Source organism: Protopterus annectens, chromosome 8.part0 (genome assembly GCF_019279795.1).
Source record: "Protopterus annectens isolate FY-2018-M chromosome 8.part0, PAN1.0, whole genome shotgun sequence".
NCBI classification, from domain to species: domain Eukaryota; kingdom Metazoa; phylum Chordata; order Ceratodontiformes; family Protopteridae; genus Protopterus; species Protopterus annectens.
Genome location: NC_056741.1, coordinates 1,890,463,249 through 1,890,486,634, shown reverse-complemented (window position 1 = coordinate 1,890,486,634; position 23,386 = coordinate 1,890,463,249). Strand labels below are relative to the sequence as shown.

At 46.5% G+C, this 23,386-nt stretch overlaps 1 protein-coding gene across 1 annotated transcript in view; it reads left to right on the top strand.

The window, feature by feature from the left end:
• PLEKHG4 (pleckstrin homology and RhoGEF domain containing G4) overlaps positions 1 to 23,386 on the top strand; it is a 3,374,045-nt gene that overhangs the window by 797,437 nt on the left and 2,553,222 nt on the right. Inside the window, exon 6 of the mRNA XM_044079537.1 lies at positions 17,188 to 17,281. Within this exon, the coding sequence (XP_043935472.1) occupies positions 17,188 to 17,281 (94 nt within the window). The remainder of the gene's footprint in view (positions 1 to 17,187; positions 17,282 to 23,386) is intronic.

The window sequence follows — 23,386 nt, the reverse complement described above, 5'->3', positions numbered from 1 at the left end:
TAGGGACTTACTCAAGATTCTTTTTGGTGCCAAAAAAGACCGGGGACGTGAGGCCCATTTTGGACCTAAGCATCCTAAACCGTTCAGTCAGGAAGTCCAAGTTCCGAATGGTCACTCTACAAACCATTCTCCCATTGTTGGAGAAGGGTGTTTGGATGTGCTCCATAGATCTCAAGGACGCGTATTATCATATCAGAATGCATCAAACGTCCAGGGCACATCTGCGCTTCAGCCTAGGAGGCAGTCATTTTCAGTTCCATGTGCTGCCCTTTGGTCTCACCACAGCCCCCAGGGTGTTCACCAAATGCTTGGCAGTAGTGACTGCTCACCTGAGAAGTCTAGGATTCCAGGTGTTTCCGTACCTAGACGACTGGCTCCTAACTGCCACCTCCAAGCATCTACTTCTGCGGAGCCTACAAGCCACTATATCACTGGGCAATTCCCTTGGAATCACCTTCAATTGGCCAAAGTCTGTGTTGCGGCCATCTCAAAGAATAAGATTCATAGGGGTAGAGATAGATTCAGACCAGATGCGGGTCTATCTACCTACAGACAGAATTCAAACCATTCAAAATCAAGTTCGAGCCTTACTCCCCAGGGTCCAAAGCCCCAGCCAGAATGGTCCTGCAGCTATTGGGATCCATGTCTGCCACGGTTCTGTTAGTTCCCTTGGCAAGGTTGCACATGAGAATCCTCCAGTGGCTTCTTTCAACTCAGTGGTCCTTTCAGGAACTCCCTCTCAGTCACCTCATATGGATCACGGAATCTTGCAAACGGGACCTTCGCTGGTGGCTAGTGTCCTCCAATTTGGATCAGGGACGACCCTTTGTTCTTCCTCCTCCGGCGGCCACTTTGACCACGGACGCCTCCCAGATGGGGTGGGGGGGGCATTCCCTGGGCAGGTCAGTCCAAGGCAAATGGCACCCGGAAGAGACCCCTCTTCACATCAACATCCTAGAAATGAGGGCAGTACTCTTGTCCCTTCAAGCCCTTCACGATTATCTCCCTCAGGGCGTAATTGCTGTTCACTCAGACAACATGTCAGTTGTCTGGTACCTGAACAAACAGGGAGGGACCAGATTCTATCCTCTTTGCAGAGAAGCCATGAGAGTTTGGGAATGGGCAGTCTCGACCAAACGCTTCCTAGTGGCTACTCACATACCGGGCAAGACCAATGTCATAGCTGACAGGTTGAGCAGAACCATCCTCTCTCCTCACGAATGGTCTCTGAATATGACAGTTACAAGGCAGATTTTCAGCGAATGGGGAGTTCCGTGTTGCGACCTCTTCGCGACTCCTCTGAATGCGAAGTGCAAAGAATTTTTCTCCCTAACCCCGGCTCCGGGGAAGAGCCCCGTGGACGCATTAGTCCATCCTTGGCCCACCGGCCTGCTTTATGCCTTCCCTCCAGTTCCTCTCCTCTCCAGGGTGATTCAAAAGGCATCTCTCTTAGGGAGCAAGATGATCTTAATTGCTCCTTACTGGCCTCGTCACGTGTGGTTTCCCTATCTTCGGAAACATGCTCTGGAAGGTCCATGGTTCCTGGACCAGGTCCCAGACCTACTGATTCATCAGTCGGGACTATTACACCAGTCCCTACACACCTTAAAATTGACGGCCTGGCTCCTCCTCTTCCGACGATAGTCAGGAGTCATACACTGGATCCAGATGTTGTGCACATATTATCTTCTGCCCACAAGTCTGCTACAAAGAAACTGTATTCTAGCAAATGGAAAAGGTTTGCTATTTGGGCTCAACTCCGGGGCCTGGACCCCATTTCTACTCCCGTGGCAGAAGTACTAAAATTCCTGACCTCTCTTTTCAATCAAGGCTCTTCAGTTTCTACCATCAAAGTACAATTGGCAGCAATTTCTAATTTTCATGAATCCATAGACCCACCTTTAATGAGCAACAGATTGTGTAAGACCTTCTTGAAAGGTGCTGCTCTATTAAGACCTCCGATTTCTCATCCTGCACCTCCATGGGATCTCGATATAGTGTTGCGTGCCTTGACTTCTTTCCCTTTGAACCGCATCTACCTGTGATCTAAAGTTTGTCATGGAAGACAGGCTTTCTAGTGGCGATTACTTCAGCCAGAAGGGTTTCAGAACTTCAAGCTTTGGCAATGAAACCCCGTGCCTTGGTTTTTCATACAGACAGGGTATCCCTCAGACCAAACCCTTTTGTTCCTAAAGTTTGTTCTACTTCATGCTTGCAACAATCGTTAGAGCTTCCAGTTTTTTTCCCAAAATACTCCAATAAAGCGGAGTTTATTTTCCACACACTAGATGTCCACAGACAGTTACGTTTTTATTTAGATAGGACCAAACAATCAAGGAAAACAGATCAGTTGTTTGTATCCTTTGCAGAAAACAAATTGGGCAACGCTGTCACAAAGGTCACTATTGCCAAATGGATCAGGGACTGTATTACTCAAGCTTATATTTATTCTAACAAAGAGCTTACCACCTCTGTCAAGGCTCATTCTACAAGGGCTATGGCTACTAAGGTAGCATTTCATTCTAAGCTTGCTATTGGTGACATTTGTGCTGCGGCTACATGGTCTTCCCCGCACACCTTCATTTCTCACTACAAATTAGATGTGGCATCTAGAGGACGAGCTTCATTTGGTTCCACAGTGCTCAGGAGTGTTTTCCAATGAGCCACCCGGGATTTAGGTGCTAGGGACGCTGTCCCATCAGTCAGAATGTAGGCGAGATAGGATCACATAACATCTTTTAGTTATGTACTCACCATAACTTCAGATGTTTGGGATCCATCTCGCACATTCTAATAACCCACCCTCCTTCCCCCTTCCTTGGAGATCAGAGGATATCAGAAGGTCCGAATCCTGTTGTTTCATCTTGAAACATCTAGCAATGTTATATAAACAAGCTGTGCATGTGTGCATGAATGCGGACAAACAAGATCTGGGGGATTAGTGGTGGTGCATCCTGGGATAAAGATAGCTCAGCCAATTAGAGGCCTCGCTCTATAGCATAAGCGTGCCGAGTCGGAGCCGAGGGATCGTCTCCGAACCCATCAGTCAGAATGTAGGCGAGATGGATCCCAAACATCTGAAGTTATGGTGAGTACATAACTAAAAGTTATCCCTGCCAGGGTAGCCCTCGACCGGCCCGAATACCAGAGACTTACTATTTCTGCGTCAGTTGCTGTCTCTTGAGGACTGATGTCAGGTCGTCAGTAGTATAAAGTAAGGCAGCAGATGCCATTACATCAGTCTTTCTTGCCGTGGAGCCTGAATCAGATGCAGTTCACACAAGTAGCGGCCGGCCGCTATGTGAGTTTTCGTCTCCAAACTGAAGTTGAAGTCTTCTAAAGCTAAGTATCCCATTGGGGATCCTTTTTTCTTGCACTAACCGATGTCAGAAAAACTTAATTGTCTCGCCTGTGGAAAGCAAATACCACACCGAGACTTCCACTTTTACTGCGTCACTTGTTTAGGTCCAGACAATGATGTCCCCCCCGTTGTCACTTCTCTGCTTTGTTCAACGCCAGAACTATCCATCGTCGGGCCGTTATTGTAGCCATATATTTTCGTTTACAATCCTCGATTTCCGATATGGTTTCGGTAAGCCATCTGACAGCAGATCTTCCGAAAAAACGTAAAGATAAAGACAGAGACAGACCGCACAGGCCCAAACCTGACGACAACGCTTCCTTTAAGCTAGTCGTCATTCCTCCGGTACTCAGTGAGGCGCCTTTGCAGCCCCTGATGCCTGCTTCATTTGATTTGTAGGCCTCTATCGAGACCCTTTCGGAGTGCGGTATGCCTCCAAACTCGTCTCCTAAGGATCCTGTTGTCGTCTCTACCTTGGATGGGTCCAGAGCCGCTGAGCAGGCACCGGCTTCTGAGGAAATCCTTTGCACTACCAAATCTCGACACAAACTGACGTCTTTTTTTGCGATTACCATTCTTTCAAAAACGACAAGAGTTTCTTAGGCCCAGAGTTCAAACCACACCCAAGAAACCGATGACCCACTCTTGGGCACCTGCTACCTTGACAGAGTCTCAAATGCTTAAAATGGTGGAAGACCTTATCATGCAGATCAGGGGAAGCCAAGCTACCCACTCAAAAAGGAAAAGAGATCTGTTCCCTGTTGTTTTGTCTGAACAAGAGTCAGATGAATCTGATGCATCTGACTATGAAGACATACAACCCCTCTCCACTTATGAGGATTCTGATGCAGAGGACTCCATTCCTTCAGCCTCTCCCCCAGAGGATTTTTCCTTTGGGGAAACCCTGCACACCTTAAGGGAGCATTTTCAATGGGAGAGTCAGGACTACCCTCAGTCTAAAAAGAGAATCAGGGAATTCCTACATCTTCCGCAACACAGAGCCTTGGCCATCCCCCCAGTCCTGAATGTTGTGGAGGATGTGTTCCTTGAATCCAGCTTGACTCCTGATGCCCTACCTTCTACTTCCAGAAAACTAGACAGGTACTATAGAGTGCCTGACTCACACAAATATCTTTTTAGAAATCCAACAGCTGACCCTGAGGTCATTTCTCAAGGGCCAAAAGGGATTAAAGCAACCCCTGCTAAGAATCCCACCCCATCAGACAGGGATTCCTAAGCATTGGACAGATGGTGTAAAAAAAGTATACACCTCAGCTACTCTTGCTATCAGGGCACTGAATTGTCAATTCCATATGTAGAAATTTCAGCAACATACCTTGGAACTCTTTTAACAAAAAATGTCTTCCTTTCCTGCTTGGGCAGAATCTAAAGAATTATAAGAGTTAATGCATTCTGCAATTCAAGTAACTAAACACATTTTGCACTGTGGCTTTGACACCCTAGAAACTTCTTGCAGGGCATCAATCACTGGATCTGTCATTAGAAAACATGCATGACTTAAGGAACAACCCCTGCCAGACCATGTCAAATCTAAATTGTTGAATGCCACCTTGCATAAAGATAACTTATTTGGCAGTAAGTTAGAAGAGGTCTTAAAAAAATGGAAGAAAAAGCAAAATGTGTGCAAACAGTTAAGGATTTCTTACAGGTCCAGCCCCTAGGTTCAGCAGGCATTGTCCTTCAAGCACTGGTCCTTTCCTGCTCCGAATAAACCAGCCCAGCCTAGGCCCTTTGGAAACAGACTCCCCCCCCCCCCCCCCCCCAGAGAGCAGCCCTAGGGAATGCAGAGATCTAAGCAGTGGACTACCTCCACTTCGAAACCAGGGAGTTCTAAGCTGCACCCTTATGGTAAGAAGTCACAATGATTCACCCCCCCCCCCCCACCCAACTTCACTTACCCCAGGAGGAAAATTCTTCTTTCAATGAAGCACCTGGGCCACCATTGCCAAGGACCAATGGGTTCTGAACATAGGGTCTCAGGGATACAAATTTTCCATCCACACCCTTCCAACCCCAAAAGGATTCCCAGATCTACCACCAGAGGCTCAAAAGCAAATCCTTTCCTGCTCTCAATGAGGACAGTAGAACACATTCCTGCAGAACAGATAGGCCAAGGCTTCTACTCCAGACTTTTTCTGGTGCTCAGAAAAGGGAGCACCTGGCGCCCCATCCTCAATCTATCCATTCTAAACACCTTCCTGGTGATCCCAAAATTCAGAATGCTCACCCTCCAGCAGCTGCTACCCATGCTCTTGAAGGACACTTCGCTAGCCTCCCGAGATCTAAAAGAGGCCTACCTCCACATTCCTGTCAGGGAATCATGCAGGACATGTCTCTGCTTCAGGGCAGGATCTCAACTCTTTCAGTTCTTTGTGTTTCCCTTTGGCTTATCTACTGCTCCCAGAGTTTTCACAAAATGTCTGGCTCCGGCCATTGCCTTTTGCAGACAAAGAAATATTCAAATTTACCCATGCGTAGATGACTGCTTTATTCAGGCATACAGCCAGGAAAAGCTGCTCACGCACCTGGCCTTTGTAAAGAACCTACTAACTTCCCTAGGGTACACAATCAGCGAAAAGAAATCCAAACAGTGCCCACCCAAAGGATGATCTTCTTGGGAGCAAGTCTGGACACAGCATCCCAGATGGCATACCTTACACCAGAGAAGCAAATTTTCCTGACAGTCTACTTCTCTCAACTATCCACCAGGCCCCAGCTATCTGCAAGGAAGATCCTGCAAGCTCTGGGGTTCATGGCATCTTGCATACTACTCATGCCATATGCCAGACTGCATATGAGGAAACTTCAATATACCTAAAGAGCCTTTGGTGTCAACACTCTCAAGACCTGGAAAATCTTCTACTTATTATTCCTTGCCTCAGAAAGGAATTTCTTTGGTGGGCAACAACATGCTCCCACAACAAGGGACTGCCCTATTCCCCGCCTCTCGCTGCTCAGACCCTCACCACAGACGCATCAGACTATGCTTGGGGTGCATCCTGGAGAGCAGGTGCATACAGGGTCAGTGGAGCCCACAGCAAATCCCTCTGTACATCAATCAAAAAGAGATGATGGCTGTGCAGAACTCTTTGATAGCTTTCAAACCCCTTCTCTCTCCAGGGGTTCTCCTTATCAAAACAGACAACACCACTGTGATGTGGTACATCAACAAGCAGGGAGAGACTCACTCCTACCCGCTGTGCAGGCTGGCCATTACCCTTTGAGCCTCTTCCATGCATCTACACCTGTTAGCACAATACCTGCCAGGCACTCTCAACTCCCTGGCAGACCAATTAAGCAGAAAACTGTTGGACCGCCACGAGTGGCAGCTCAACAGAATCACCTTCTTGCTAATAACTCAGAAATGGGGGACCCCAGACGTTGACCTCTGCCTCCCACACCAGCCATCAGCTCAGCAGCTACTGCACCAGGGAGCATCACTGCATGGCTTGGAAAGTGGATGCCCTGTCCTTCCCCTGGGTCAGTCTATTGGTCTATGCATTTCCTCCCCTACCTCTCATCCCCAGGGTACTGCTCAAAATAAGAAAGGAAAAACCAAGGACCATTCTTATAACTCCAGATTGTCCCTGACAACACTGGTACCCCTTGCTGCGCAGCCTGTCCCTGCTGCCTCCATGGTATCTTCCTCAGATTCCAAATCTCCTGACCCAGAGGGAAAGGGAATTCATGCATCCCCAAATGCAGACACTCAGTTTGGCAGCTTGGCTTATTCTCTAACCCCGAACCAATCTGCCATCCTCAGTAAACAGGTTCTGGATGTTATCCGTGAGGCCAGACGTACTAGCAGCAGAAAGTCTTATGCAGATAAATGGAAAAGGTTCTGCACTTGGATCCAGGCTAAGGGAGCCAATACGGCACAGCCCTCCATCCCTCTCATCCTGGATTGCTTAGCTGACCTACTACACAGTGGTTTCTCTTTCTCTTCTATAAACATTTATGCCTCTACTATTTCTGCTCATTTTCAAACTGAGCAGCCCCTTTTCACACAACCTTTGATCAAACAGTTCCTCAGAGGAGCTAGCAACTTGAAGCCCCCCAGAAGAGTACCAAAACACCAGCTTGGAACCTTAACTTTGTGTTGGAAAAGCTCACCCTGCCCTTTTTCGAACCAGCTTCTTCTGCAGAGCTAAAATTTCTCTCCTGGAAGACCACATTCCTTCTGGCCATCACTTCAGCCAGAAGAGTCTCAGACCTGCAAACACTCATGGCTGTTGAACCCTTCATCATCTTCCATGCAGACAGGGTATCCCTCAGAATTAACCCATCCTTCATGCTTAAGGTGGTGTCTAATGTGGCTTTCAACCAATCCATTCATTTGCCCATCTTCTTTCCTAATCCCCAGAAGAAGGGGGAAAGGATTCTTCACTGTCTAGATGTGCACAGACAGCTCAGATTCTGTCTGGACAGGACTAAATCCTTCAGAAAGTCTGATCAATTACTGGTTAGCTTTGCTAGAGGGGCCAAAGGCAAAGCCGTCTCCAAGCACACCATTTCCACATGGATAGCACACTGCATCCATTTCTGCTACAAACCGCATGGAAAGCCTCCCACCAAGGGGTCAGGTCACACTCCACCAGAGCAGCCTCCAACTCTGCAGCTTTCCTCAGAGGAGTCCCCACCAGGGACATCCTGGAGGCTGCCACCTGGACATCTGTTCACACTTTTACCAAGCATTACCACCTGCCTCTCTTCTCCAAATCCAGGGCAGGGTTTGCCTCTGCAGTCTTGCAGGGCATCCTAGCCAGCCCCTAGATTCCTTGACTGCCTCCACCCATTTCCTCAGCTTTGAGAAGCTATCCAAATGTGGTGACTGCAACAGTGAAACACGAAGAGCATAGTACAGTTGTGTACACTTACCATAAATTTAGATGTTCGAGTGCATTCACTGTTGCAGTCCTAGTTTCCCTCCCTCCATTGCCCTTATTCTCTTTCTTTTTTTATTACCATTCTTCCTTGTTGTTCGCCTTTCCTTACAAGGGACAATTGGTATTTATTTTCCAGTGGTGGGGTTCTTCCACCAGAACCTGGCCTCCTACTTTGGGGGCTCCTGACAGGTTAGCGCAAGAAAAACTGATGTAATGGCGACAGCTGCCTTACTTTATACTACTGATGACCTGACGTCAGTCCTCAAGCGACAGCAACCGACGCAGAGATACTAAGTCTTTGGTATTCAGGCCAGCAGAGTGCTACCCTGGCAGGGATAACCCAAATGTGATGACTGCAACAGTGAATGCACGCAAACATCTATATTTATGGTAAGTGTACACAATTGTACTTTTTTGTATCTTGGGGAATAATATGCAAATTTACTCCAAACTCCTGTTACTGAATTCACATCTTACATGCCAAATATTTTCATAAAATTGTTCAAAAGTCTGCCTCCTTTATTATACCTACCTTCTGTGCCTCCCATACACATCTTCACTGCTGCAAATCAAATTCTACTCCCCACCTATAAGTAATATTCCTTGCTGCAAACTGATTATATATTCCCTGAATTTTCTTGAGCTCCATTATAGCAGTTTTAGGTGTAATATAAATACATGCCAGTGTAGTCCTCCTCCATTGCCAGTAGCCCGTTAGCACTACACATCTGCCATTATTATTTTTTTATCTTCTTCTATCACTACTAGAGCTCCCAGACATCCCACTGAATACCCATCCTGAAAACCTTTCTTTATCAAATTCACATGTTCAGTTTTTCTGTGCGTGCCTCTTGTAACATAGCTGTTTCTTTTTTGTATTTATCTGTGAGACCATTGACATTTAAATATATTTCAGAATGCATTATTGTACTAAAAAGTTATTATTCCTACCTTTTATATATAACACCTTTTTTGTTAAATGTTTAGTTCCAGCTGTTGTGTTACATGCATGCACAGTTTGACAGGTTGAACTTTTATATAGTTGTTTCTTATCATATCCATTTGAGCCTGTGTTACATCTTACAAAACTTTTTGTTTTATTGAAAACCCTCAAAAAAAAAAAAAAACACAGACAACCCCAATACCATCTAAAATATCTAATAATTTAATACTAACACACAAAACTATGTACATCTTCAAATATTGAAGTTTTACCCTCCTAATGGAAACATGAAAGAAGCCGTGGTGGTACAGCAGTAGCGTTGTTGCCTCACAACAAGAGGTTCTCCTATTCGATTCACGGCTAGAGCACCTTCTGTGTGGAGTCTGCATGTCCTCCCCGCGGTTGAGTGGCCTCTGAAAGACATGCGTGAATGGGCGTGCTTTTGCTGAAGGTTGGGCGTCGGGCTGGCAACTCTGCACCATAAAAAAATCTACTGCCAGTCATTAGCGGACCGGAGTTCCGCTGTGGCGACCCCTAACTGGGAAAAGCCAAAAGACGAACAACCCTCCTAATGGAAACAGATATCCCAAATAAGCAGCCACATTCTTTTGAATTTGTGTTTTCTCACTGGGAGAGCTAGAGTTAAGCTGTTAGTGTGCAGCCATCTTGACAGCAATGAGGATGTTGAACATAGTACAGTTTTGTAAATTGCATGTACCATAACAATAGATATTTAAATTCCTCTCTGCTGCAGTAGCGGCGTCTACCATCCATCTGCCTTCTGTTCTATACGGTTACTAGTTGGTATGCAAAGTTTGGATTACTGTTATATGTTTTAGGTTCAGGATGAGTAAGCTGTTCCTCTGAATGATCCAGAAAGTCTTGAAGTTGTCTTCACTCTGACTACTGATTTCCTTTGTTTAGGCTGACATAGCAATAGTCAGAGTGAAGGTGGGGGAGGGAGCCATAGTTTTGTGAAGCTGTACAGTTGTTGCAGCCTAGGCTGACTACACTCCATGTATGCTGTCATCTTTCGAACATCTAATGTTATGGTAAGTTTGCTTACACAGTTGTACTTTATAGTTAGTATACTTGTACAAACAACTGTACTTTTTTCATTTGGTGGCAGGGGTGTCACTGAATACCTGCTACTCACTGAACCTACTCCCATGGCTGGAACCTTTCAGAACCTCATTCAGCATTTGGTGGTATCTAGGAAATGTAATTTTTACACCACATCAGTGGAGCATTTAATGTTATAGAAAGTTGTGTTCCTTATCCAGTTTTCATTTTTATAAGTTTTTACTCAATGATGTGTCTCGAGTTGTCTAGTATAAGCTACTGTATTTTTTATATAAGAACAAAAATTGCTACATATCAAAATTGCAGTTAAACAAGCCATATGCTATCCTGTATTACTACTAGTTCACAGGATCAGCACTCGCTCAAACTAGCTGGATGAGGCTGCTTGTAGAAACAGATTTTTAGTTCTCTGGTGAGAAGTTTATAAGCTGTGAACTACAGTAATGACCTGTCACTCCAGGATTTACTGTTAAGATGTAAACAGTTTTACAGCTGTACTCTTCTTCGTTTAAGTTAGGATTTTTGTCTGTTTTTCTATTTTGAAAACATTTTTTGTATTTTCTCCTTGTGTTTGCCTATGTAGTAATGTAAAAACTGGTGGTAGACCAAATTGGTAGTTGTTACTACTTAGAAATTAAGTACTTCGATCTGAAGCAGTTAACTTTATTTTATCTGCAACTTGTGGGTATTCATATCCATATCGGATCCGAGCCAGCAACCTATTTTCTAGCATCTGCTCCGAGCTCCTCCCCCTACCCATAACACACCACCATCTCCTATCTTCCACCACATCTCGTTTGCTGCGCCATAGGGAGCATCGTGATCTCCTTTGCTCTGAGCTTCAGGGATTGTAAGTGTGTTTATTCTATCTTTCTGTGTAAAAGTGGTCGTTAGTTTTCCCTCCCTCCCCTTTTTAGTGTACACTGTCATCGGTTCTAATTAAAAAAAAAAAAAAAAAAAAGTTTTTTTCTTAAAGAGTAGTTTCTAAGCCCACGTCCCTTCAGTGTGTACTAGTGTGTTGTGCTTTCTCTTTAGGGAGTGGTGGTTAGTTTTGGGCTATGGCTGATCAGCCTAAGTCAGTTTTTAAAAAATGCACAGAGTGTGGCCATAAGCTCTCACCGGCTGATGGTCACACTCTGTGTGTAATCTGTTTGGGAGTGCCTCATTTATCGATCCAGTTTGCTATTTGTGCAGGCTTTAACCCAAGGGCCCTCAGGGATAGGAAGGCCAAATTGGTTGTCAAGGGTCTTCTCCCTGCCTCCATGCTGGATTCCGCCACGGCCTCGGTCTCTGGTACTCACGCCAAACCATCCACTCAGACAGGGACTCAAACTCCTGCTCGTGCTGGTGTGGGGGAGGAAAAAGAAAATGAGAAAGAAAAAGAATAGGATAGAGAAAGACACAAGGAAGACAAAGAGAGGAAGAGGGATAGGCCTTGCAACAGGTCTCCGAATAGAGAACCCTTTCCTAGTCCACTATCAAAGACTCTGAGCCCAGCTTCTCCTAGGCACTGCTCACACCGTTTCTCGCCAGAGTCGATGGAGTCTTCAGATCCGAGGCCTTCCTCACCCTTGCTTCACAGACCAGCCAGATCCGAGTTGGTCGCCTCTTAGCAATCGACTCGGAGCCTATCGGATTTGGACATGGACAGGATGATGTGGAGATTCATTCAGACCCAAATACAGATGGGAGTTTTGCCAGGCCCCACTCCCTCTGGAGGGGGGGACCTCCATGCCCTTCTTCCATCCCATTTCTCCTTCCCTGATCCGTGCGGCTGCTTCTGGGTATTTGGATCCGAGACTCTTTGGAGCTGGTAGCTCGGCACCGGCACTTCCTCCAACCTTCACTCCGGCTGTTACCTGAGTTCCTCGGATCCGGCTAGTTTGGATCCGAGCGACTCTCGGAGCCATGGTCAGGAAGTCGGGCCTGATGGAAGGGTTCCATCTTCAGCTCCGATCTTTTCAGATCAGAACCATTCCCTTGGAGCTCAGTCTACCCTCGCTTCAGCTCCGATACCTGCTTTGGACCCGGGGAGAGCTTCTTCCTTGCTGGGTGCCATGGAGGTGTGCTCTCCTTCGGCATTTGAAGTGGTGGAGAGGGTTCTCTCCTAGGGATTGAGACCTCATGAGGGTGGCCTGGCAAGACTCCCATCTCCTCGAATTCTACCCAGACTCCACTGGATTTGGCGACAACTCCCTTCAACCTGTTTCAGGGAGAGCCCGTGTCAGAGGAGCCCCCTGCAGCTCACGAGTCCTCTTCAGAGAGTCCCACTGAAGAAGGCCCCCGTAAGCGCAAGTGCAAAAGGAGGCACTTGGACTTCCCTGAGTCCCTCACTACAGACACGGATTTAGATGAAGAAGGTTCCTCCAGATCACCTCCTGATGATGTCTCCTTCGGAGACATCATGGAGATCCTCCGCCAGAGAGAAGGTTGGTCAACCCCAAAACCTTCTACGGATGAGTCCATGTTCCTGGAGGCTTTTGGCATGGGCCAATATACTTCCTGGGTGTCCCCACCAGCGAACCCCTTGGTGGACCTTATCACCACACGGGCATGGAAGGAGCCTGACACCGTAGAGCTGATCCCCCAAACGCCCTGACAAGATTCTTTTTCCTCCCACGGACAGACATCCTTGGTCTAAAGGAGCCCCCGTTACACTGTGGTGGTCGCAGCAGCCACCAAGAAGGAACTGGTGCAAGAGAGTTCCACAGTCCACCTTTCGGACAAAGAGTCCAGGTCGGTGGATAAGTTTGGGAAGTGAGTTTATTCGTCAGCAACCTTTTCCATCCGTGCGCTGAACTTTTTGGCACATGTTATACGGCTGCAGCGAGACCTTGTCTCAGAAGTCACTGAGTCTCCCCCAGAGTCTTTATCGCAGCAGGACAAACAACTGTTCTCTGTGAAAATGTTGACTCTGAAGTCTGTCTCAAACACCTCTATGCGCCTCCTTTCCCGCGCCTCCTTTCCCATGCCAAGGAAGGAGCAGCTAGGGCAGCTGGGACAGGCATAGCCATGAGGCGACACGCCTGGCTCAGGTTGTGTCAGTTTGCGGACCCTTTCAAGGCATCATTTACTAATACTCCCTATGATGGCTCCTCCCATTTCGGGAAGACAGTATGTGACACTCTTGTCCAGAGCGAAAAAGACTGGAAGACTTTGTTTGCTGTCGGGATCCGCTTCTCTAACCCTCAGCGGTCCTTTTCTAAGAACCAAAGAGGGCAAAAGAAGATGTGCTTCTGGAAATCTCAGTTTTCCCAGGGGTTTCAGGACAACTCATCCTCCAGAGGCAGAGGGGGACAGGATCTACACCGACCCAGAGGTAGAGGGGGGTCCCAAGAATGTCGGGTCTAGTGAACCTTTTTCTGACAGGCCCATGCGTCAGTGGGAGATTGACCTTGCACCCAGTGGCATGGGAGTCCATAACTGCAGATCGTTGGATGCTACAAATAATATCCAGAGGCTACACTATCCCATTTGTTGCCCTGCCAAGTGCTACAAGACACCACTCGGATGCCCCCCCCACGCTCACAGGGAGGCTGCAGCTCTAGAGGTTTCAAAGCTGCTTCACAAAAGAGTCATCGAACCGGTCCCCCTCGATCAGTCCTGATTAGGCATTTACTCCAGGTTCTTTTTAGTGCCAAAAATGACGGGGGACCTCAGGTCCATTTTAGACCTGTCAACCTTGAACATGTCTGTCACCAAACAAAAGTTCCGGATGGTCACCCTACAATCCATTCTACCTGATCTCTGAGAGTGCAACTGAATGTGCTTGTTAGACCTCCAGGATGCTTACTACCATATCAAGATCCACAGAAGCTCCAGGGGGTTTCTTCGCTTCCGTCTGGGAGCCAGCCACTTCCAGTTCAGAGCTCTACCCTTTGGTCTCACCACCGCCCCTAGGGTGTTTACCAAGGTAATGGCATTAGTAGCAGCTCACCTGAGGCTTCAGGGAATTCAGATATTTCCTTACCTGGACGACTGGCTGTTCGCTGCGTCCACCAAGCGTCTTCTTTTTCTGGCCCGAGACTACTTTCTTCTCTTGGCATATCGGCTGGGGATTACAGTCAATGTTCACAAATCTCTTTTGCAACCAGTACAAGTTTTAGATTTTATCGGGGCATGACTAGACACTTTGCAACTAAAAGTGTTCTTAACATCAGACAGGATTTTAAACCTCAGGTACCACATCGCTCTAATTGTGGACCTCAAATTTCCAAAGGCGAGCGATGTTCTCTGGGCCCTGTGCTCCATGGCTGCCGCAATCTCTATTCTCCTCTGTGCATGCCTTCACATGCGGGTCCTTCAATGGACTCTACCTGTCCAATGGTCTTGGCTAGACCTGACCATGGATTTTCCGATAAGGATCAGTCACACCTGCAGGACATCTCTCCTTTGGTGGCTCCATTCACCGAATGTTGCAGCGGGACACTTTTTCGTGTCATCTCCAGCGCAAGCCACAGTGACCACTGACGCCTCCCAAATCAGGTGGGGGGGGCACTGTTTGGGAAGGACGGTCCAAGGCACATGGTCCCAGATAGAGACCAAGTTGCACATAAATGTTCTGGAGATGAGGGCAGTGCTTTTAGCGTTGAAAACCTTCCACACTGTCCTTCCTCTGGGTACGATTACAATTCAGTCAGACAACATGTTGGTTGTCTGGTATATCATCAAGCAGGGGGGAACCAGATCTTACCCTCTGTGTCGTGAGGCCATGAGAGTGTGGGAGTGGGCGATTTCCACCAGTCGGTTTCTGATCGCAACGCACATCCCGGGATGCTCCGACATTTTAGTTGACAGATTGAGTCGGGCTATTCTGATGCCGTACTAGTGGTCTCTGAAACAGCCAGTAGCGGAGGAGATATTTCGTGCATGGGGACAGCCTTGCTGCGATCTCTTCGCATCTCCTTCCAATGTGAAGTGCAGTGAGTTCTTCGCTCAGATTCCCTCACCAGGGGATGCTCCCAGAGATGCTCTAGTCCATGTTTGGCCCGCCGGGTTACTGTATGCTTACCTACTGTTACCACTCATTCCAAAGTTTCTTCAGAAAGCTTTGTCGACTGGGGTGCAAAGTGATCCTCATTGCCCCATTCTGGCCTAGTCAAGTTTGGTTCCCCTTCCTTTGGTCTCATCTTCTAGCTCCTCAGTGGATTCTGGATCCCTGCTCGGATCTAATCTCTCATCCTTCGGGTGCCTACCCTCCCAATCTGGACAGTCTCAAGCTGACAGCTTGGCTGCTTCAGTTCCCTTGATTGCCAGGACTCCCGGTCTTTCATCTCTTGTTAAATCTGTACTAGTGGCTTCTCTTAAAGATTCCACTAGGAAGGTTCATCGCAGTAAATGGAGACGTTTCTCTAAGTGGGCCTCTCAGAGAAACCTGGATCCTTTTACAGCCCCTGTACCAGCGGTGTTGGATTTCTTGACTAGTATTTTTCAGCAAGGAGCTAGTTCCTCCACGGTGAAATTACAGCTGGCAGCCATTTCTAATTTTCATGTCGGTGAAAATAAGATTGCCCTGGCTTCTTCTAGGCTGTGTAAAGTCTTTCTGAAAGGCACTTTTCTTTTGAGTCCTCCCATCAAAGATTCGGTTCCACCTTGGGACCTCAGTTTTGTTCTCCAGTCATTAGTAACTCCTCCTTTTGAACCTGCAGCATCAGTGGATTTAAAGTTTTTATCTTGGAAGACAGCCTTCCTAGTGCCTATTACGTTGGCTAGGAGGGTCTCTGAGCTTCAGGCTTTGTCTGCCATGCCTCCTTATTTGTTCTTCCATACGGACAGGGTCTATCTCCGTACAAATCCTTCTTTTCTACCCAAAGTGGCATCTCAATCAAACATAAACCAAACAATTAATATACCTGTTTTCTTTCCAAATTTTCAGAACAAAAGTGAATATAAACTTAATTTGTTAGATGTTCATTGACAACTTCGTTTCTACCTTCATAGAACACAACCCTTCTATAAGTCCAATCAATTATTTGTCTCATTTTCTAAACCTCTTTTGGGAAAGGCCATTTCCAAGGCTTCTTTAGCCAGATAGATCACTCTTTGCATTTTACATATTTACAAAGCCAAGGGTTTATCTCCTCCTGGTCTGATTAAAGCTCACTCTACCAGGTCCATGGCGACTTCCGCTGCATTTTGGTCTAAGGTTCCCTTGGATGACATTTGTGCAACAGCAACTTGGGCAAATTCACATACTTTCATCTCCCATTACAAATTAGATCTGTTTTCCAGAGGGAGAGCATCCTTTGGCTCTGCGGTGCTCAGGAATATCCTTCCATGAGGGCCTCCCAGGATTTGTTGAGTAGCTGGGGACTCTGTCCCACAGGTTGCAGATAAAATGAAGTTAACTACTTCAGATAAAGAAGTTATGTACTCACCATAACGTTCCATCTGAGTAGTTATACTTCATTTTTCTACAACCTTCCCACCCTCTGTCCCCCTGACCTTTTCATGTGGATAAACATGTTCGGTTTATTTAGTTGAGTTGCTAAAGTGTATAGTTGCAGCAAACTCGATCTAAGGGAAGATAGGAGATGGTGGTGTATTATGGGTAGGGGGAGGAGCTTGGAGCAGATGCTAGAAAATAAGTTGCTGGCTCGGATCCGATATAAATCCGAATACCCACAGGTTGCAGAAAAATAAGTATAACTACTCAAATGGAACATTATTTTGAGTACATAACTTCTTTTTTTTTCCACTCTAAAAAGGGGACATACTTTTATTCTACTGCTTTGATGGTTTTTAGCAGAGCTGAAGGCCTGGATGCTCTAAGTTGTGACTGGTATTGTTTTTTGAATAATGATACTTAAGGGTTTTAGCTGTCACTAGTGTAAAGTCGGAGAAGAGCTATATTAGTTTTAACTTACACAAACTTTTTCCTTTTTCCTTTTCAGCATTGAAATCAGAGCTTTGGGACTTACCATTTTGGTCGATGCTCGTCGGTGTTTACCAGTTCCTGAGCTCTTTAAATCTTTCAATGCCCTACAAGTAAGAAGAGGCTTAATTTATTGTCGCATATTATATTGTAGTACATATCCTATTGCATGCAAATGGGCCTTAGTTCAGATATAATGAGAAATCTTTAGTAGTCCTGCTTTTTAAATAATGTACTGAGTAGAACTTCCAAAAGTTTGCTTCATGTCATGGTTTGTATTGGATACCATGAATCAAACTAACAGGTTGGGGCTAGGGTTATCTAGCGAGACCATTTAGGTTGTCCTCCAGATCTGATCTACTCTTAAAGACATTGTCTGAGGCAGTTATTTTCCTTCTAGGCTTGTTCATCAGTGCTGAGCAGTTAGATTGACTTCATTATTTAAATCAATTGTATGTCTTGTTATTGAGTGTATTTGACTATTCAAGTAGTAGTAGTAGTACATTTTATTATTAAGCATTTGAAAGTACAAGTATCTGATGTTGTCTTCTTCATTCCTCCTCACGATAGGGTCTCCGATCCGACCCGCAGATCCTGCTTGGCCACATTCCACAGACTTAGATCCGACTCTCAAGCTCCTCCTTCCTACCCATAATCTCTTACATCCACCCAAATACTTCAGATCTCTTTTGCAGCTTCAGTGTACTAGATGTGGATCTCGTGCTCTCAAGCTGGGAATTGTTTTTTACTTCAAGTTTGTGGTTAGTTCTTCGCAGTTTCTTCTGTTATTCCATCCTCCTTTAATTCTTTCTTGCTAGTGTGCATGTGTGTCTGAGACTTCCCTCTTCAGGAAAAAAAAAACGTTAAAATAGCTGATTCTCTCCTTTCTAAGTATACTTAAACCTAATTTAACTTAAACTATTAACTGTTTACTTACCTGAGCCCTTGTTTCTAACACATGGCGCGTGCATCGGCTGAGTTTTTAACAGTTTGACAGTTGGTGTTTTGGCTGTTTTTTTTTGTTTTTTTTTTTCTGGTCATGGCTGCTTTCACCCAAGTTCAAGTGCTGCACTTCTTCTGGGCATAAAATTCCCAGTCAGGATACTCACGAGGAGTGTGCATATTGCCTGAGTGCTGAACATTTGAAAGCGGATTGCTCGATCTGTGCTGCCTTCAATCCACACGCATTAGCCGACTGAAGGAATAAGTTGATACTTAGGGCCCTTCTTTCCACCTTGGTTTCGGAAGCTCAGACCCCTTCTTTGGCTTTATCTTCTTCTTCTCCGAACACTAAAGAGGCAAAGAAGAGGTCTCGTCCTGTTTCTCCGCTGGACTCTCTTGAGACAAAGATGTCAAAGAAATCTTCAGATCCGATCTCCGCAGATCCGAGGAAGTTGCCTCCCCTTTTGGATCAACCAGCTCCTTCAGATTCAGGGGATGTCATAGCCATCTCTCCTCCGTCTTGGTTGGCTCCTTTGTCAGATCCGATGCCTTGGGATTCGAGGACTTCGACAAAGTTACTGTCTCTTTCCTCCAAATTTAAGCAGTCCTGTCCTTCCTCGTTGGTTTTATATACGTCCTCCGGAAATTGGTTCAAGGTGGATATGGACAGGATGAGGAGATTCCTCAAGGCCCAGATCCAGATTGGGGTAATCTCGGGCTCTGTCCCCTGTTGGGTCTGTGAGCTACTTCGGCCATACTGTTAGAACTCCTTCTCCGATCCGTCCTTTGGGTTTGGAGTTGCAGGATTCAGGACAGCCGTGTGTGTCGGACTTGATACAGGGAAAACCTCCTTCCTCAATGCCAGCGATTTCCTTGACTAGCTGTGTTCCAGGGTTCTTGGAGCAGAGCAGGTCTTGGACCCATGGTATCGATGCTGGGTCCGGGGGACCTGGGTCGACTCCATCCCTTTCGGAACCATCTATTCCCCTAGGTGCAGTGGCAGTTTGAGTCTGGTACCTTCTAGAGGTCGTGGATCTGGAGTGAGTCCTGCCTGTTTTCCATCAATGGCTTTGGCTCTGGGGGAAACAGAAAGGGCTTCCCCTGGTCCATTAGCCTTTCAGATAGTGGAGAGGGTTTTCTCCAGAGTTGGAGATCCGACAACTCAAGTTCCCATAACCACCGCTGTACCCTCGTTCGATCTAGGCCTTGAGCGTCTTCATCCTGCTATGAGCCTTTCTGTCCCGAGTGGCCTCCAAAAACTCCCTGGTCAAGAGGGAATCCCCTTTTTCTTACACTTTTCCAGAATACCCCGCTGAGGAAGTCCCTCAGAAGAAGACATGCAAAAGTAGTCACGTTGACTCTCCATTGGAGTGCCTGAGGATACTGACTTCGATGAGGGGGAAGGATCCCCCAATCCCTACCAGAAGACTTTTCCTTTGGGGACATAGTAGAGATCTTAAACCAGAACAGAAATGTGGGTGGTGTGCCCATCCTCCTTCCTCTGAGGAGTCAGTTCTCTTGGAGGTGTTTGGGATGGAACCATCTACGTCCTGGGTTACCCTCCAGCAGACACCTTGGTTGATTTGGTTTCTTGCCGGATATGGAAGGAACCGGACACCATTGAGCCCATACCCAAATGACCCTATATAGGTTCCTGGTACCCCCTACAGGTAGAAAACATTGGAGTAAGGGTCCACTAGCTGATGCCATTGTGGTGGCAGCAGTGACTAAAAAAGAGCTGCCAGAAGAGTTTGCTAATGTCCATTCACCTAACAAGGAGTCTATAGCATTGGACAGAATTGGGAAGTGCATTTACGCCTTGGGCACTTTCATGCTGAGGTCAATGAACTGTCTCGCTCATTTTATCAGGCTTCAGAGAGAGACTTGATCAAGGAACTCTCAGCTTCTCTCTCGGAGTCCATGCCTGCAGAGGAATTTAAGAAAAGTTCTCCCAAACTAACCACTCTATCATCCGTCGCATACTCATCAATGAAGTTGATCTGCCGTACCACGGAGGGTACCTCATGAGCTGCCAGTTCAGGACTTTATCAATGGAGACATGCCTGGATGAGGCTGTGTGATTTTGTAGAGCCCTTTAAGGGTTTTTTTTGTGAATGTCCGTTATGATGGCTCTTCCCTTTTTGGGCAGTCTGTTTGAGATACCCTCACCCACAGCAAAAAGGACAGGAAGACCCTTTCTGCTATTGGAATCAAATTTTCTACTCCCCAGAGATCCTTCTTATGGAACCAACATGGAAGTAAGAAAATGTGGTTTTGCAAATCCCAAGGGACTTTCCAGGACCCATGCAGTGAACCCTTCTCCAGAGGCAGGGGGGATGGTTTGATGGCAGACTCCGCCCTAGAAGCAGAGGGGTCCGCAGAACAAGGGCTTTAGGGAAACCTTTCCCAACAAGCCCTACCAGTGTTCCTGAAGCACTGCCCGACTGTCCATCTCTGGAGGTAGTGAGGAGATGGCTGTCTTTGCACCCAGAAGCCTGGACCCAGTTGACCCAAAGCCATTGAATGCTAAGCATACTCTCCAGAGGCTACTACATTCCCTTTTCCCTTCTCCCTCCAAACTCCAAAAGCCTTCCCGACTTGTCACCTAGTCAGAGGGAACAGGCAGCACAGGAAATTCAAAAAGTGCTGCTAAAAAGAGTTATGCAAGAGGTCTAAGAAGGACAAAAAGGAATCAGAACCTACTCCTGCTTCTTTCAGGTGCCGATAAAGACAGGGACCTAAGACCCATTCTGGGTCTCAGTAAGTTGAACGGATATGTAAAGAAGTCGAGGTTCCAAATGGTTACATTCAGTCCATTCTGCCACTGTTGCACACGACTGGATATGCTTGATAGATCTCCAGGATGTGTACTATTATATCAAAATAGAGAGATGGTCCAGGAGATGTTTGCACTTGCAGCTGAGAGCCAATCATTACCAGTTCAGAGCACTGCCCTTTGGGCTCACAACAACCCCCCCGAGTGCTCACCAAATGCATGGAAGTGGTAGCAGCTCACTTGAGGCTCAGAGGATTCCAGGTGTTTCCTTATCTAGAAGATTGGCTCCTTACCGCTCGCACGAGCCATCAGCTAATCCAAGCCAGGGACTACTTGCTCGAGTTGTCTCAGTCCATGGGCATCACCATAAATCTAACCAAGTCCAGCCTGACTCTGTCACAGAACCTAGAATTTATAGTGACTCAACTGGACACAAGGAATCAGATAGCGTCTCTTTCCTTACACCGAGTAATCACTGTAAGGAGCCAGGTGCAGGAACTGTTATCCGAAGAGGCCCCCACTGCTAGACAGGTATTAGAAGCCCTAAGATCTATGTCTGCAGCTAATTTGTTAGTCCCTCTAGCCAGATTTTTTATGAGGGTTCTCCAGTCCAGTAGACATTAGCAACTCAGTGGTCTATCCTTTTTTGACCTCTCTCCCTACCATCAAATTAACTCCAATTTGCAAACGTCACCTCAGCTGGTGGATGCAGTCAGGCAATCTCCATCTAGGCAGACCTTTCTTGAACAAGTCCCCTTTAACACAGTGACCATGGATGCTTCACAGTTTGGGTAGGGGGGCATTACAATGGGAAGATGGTCTAAGGCACGTAGTCCTCTATCGAGACCAGGTTGCATATCAATGTCCTAGAGGTGAGAGCAGTCCTTGTAACACTGCAACCCTTTCAGGATGATCTCCCTTTAGGGACTATTGTGCTACACACTGACATCATGTCTGTTGTGTGGTACATCATTAAACAAGGAGGAACCCATTCTTACCCCTTGTGCAGGGAGGTCATGAGGGTGTGGGAGTGGGTGATATCTTCAGACCGCCTTCTGGTTGCAATACATATCCAGGGGAAGATCAAGGACTTAGCAGACAGACTCAGCACATCTCTCCTGATTCCACATGAATGGTCCCTCAGTCAATCAGTAGCGGACATGATCTTCAGTCACTGGGGGCAGTCTTGCTGTTACCTCTTTGCCTCTCGCCTCAATAACAAATGCAGCACGTTCTTTGCTGTGATTGCTCCTCCGGGGGAGTCCCTGAGGGTTGCACTAGTCCATGATTGGCCCCGGGTCTCCTGTATGCTTACCCTCCACTCTGCTCTTTCCAAAATTTCTACAGAAGGCAAGCAGATTGAAGAGCTTGGTCATCCTTATTGCCCCACTTCTGGCCTCGCCATGTGTGGTTCCCCTTCCTTTGGTCTCATCTGAAATATCCCCCTTAGATACTGGAGCCAAGTCAGGATTCCGTTCGTTCTTATCCCTCAAGGATGCAGCATCCGAATCTTGGTGCCCTCAAACTGACTGCTTGGTTTCTCCTCTTTCAACGTTAGTGAGACAGTCCAGGCTTAACTCCCCGGTCCAGAAAATTCTTCTGGCCCCACAAAAACAGTAAGTGGAAGAGATTTGTTGTCTGGGCCAAAAACAGAAATATTGATCCCTTCTCAGCACCAGTTTCAAAGATCCTGTTATTTCTCAGTACCCTATTTGAGTAAGGTGCTAGCTTCTCCTTTGTCAAGCTTCAGTTAGCTGCTATCTCCAGTTTTCATGCTGCAAGTCAGTCTCGTGCTGTGTTTGCCTTTAGGTTTTGCAGATCCTTCACAAAAGGTGTGTTTTTGTTAAACCTTCCAATCAGGACCCATCTCCTCCTTGAGATCTCATTTTAGTGTTGCTGGTTTTGACCCAGGGACCCTTTAAACCAGCTGCAAATTGCGAGATTAAGTTTTTATCATGGAAAACAGCCTTTTTGGTGGCCATAACTTCTGCTAGGAGGCTTTCTGAACTACAAGCCTTATCTTCCAAACCTTCACACACCAGTCCTTCCTTTATGCCTAAAGTAGCCACAGAGAACAATATCACTCAATCCAGCCAATTCGCACTGTTGTTTCCAAATTTCTCCAATAAAGAGGAGTTTGTTCTTCACCTCCTTGACGTCCATAGACAACTCAATTTTTATCTGCAGGGGACCAAACAACACAAGAAGTCTGATTAGCTGTTTGTAGCATTCTCACCTAGAAGACTAGGACAAGCGGTGTCAGAAATTACCTTGGCAAAATGGATATGTGGCTGCATTTCATACATTTACTGTGCCAAAGGATTGGAATTAAGTAGACCTCCCAGGGCACATTCCACCAGTGTTATGGCTACTTCTTCTACCTTCCACATATTTGTATCACTCTACAAGTTGGATATTATATCCAGGAGCAGGGCCTCTTTTGGTTCAGTGGTGCTGCGACATATCCTTTCATGAAGGCCACCCGAGGTCTACGTATCTG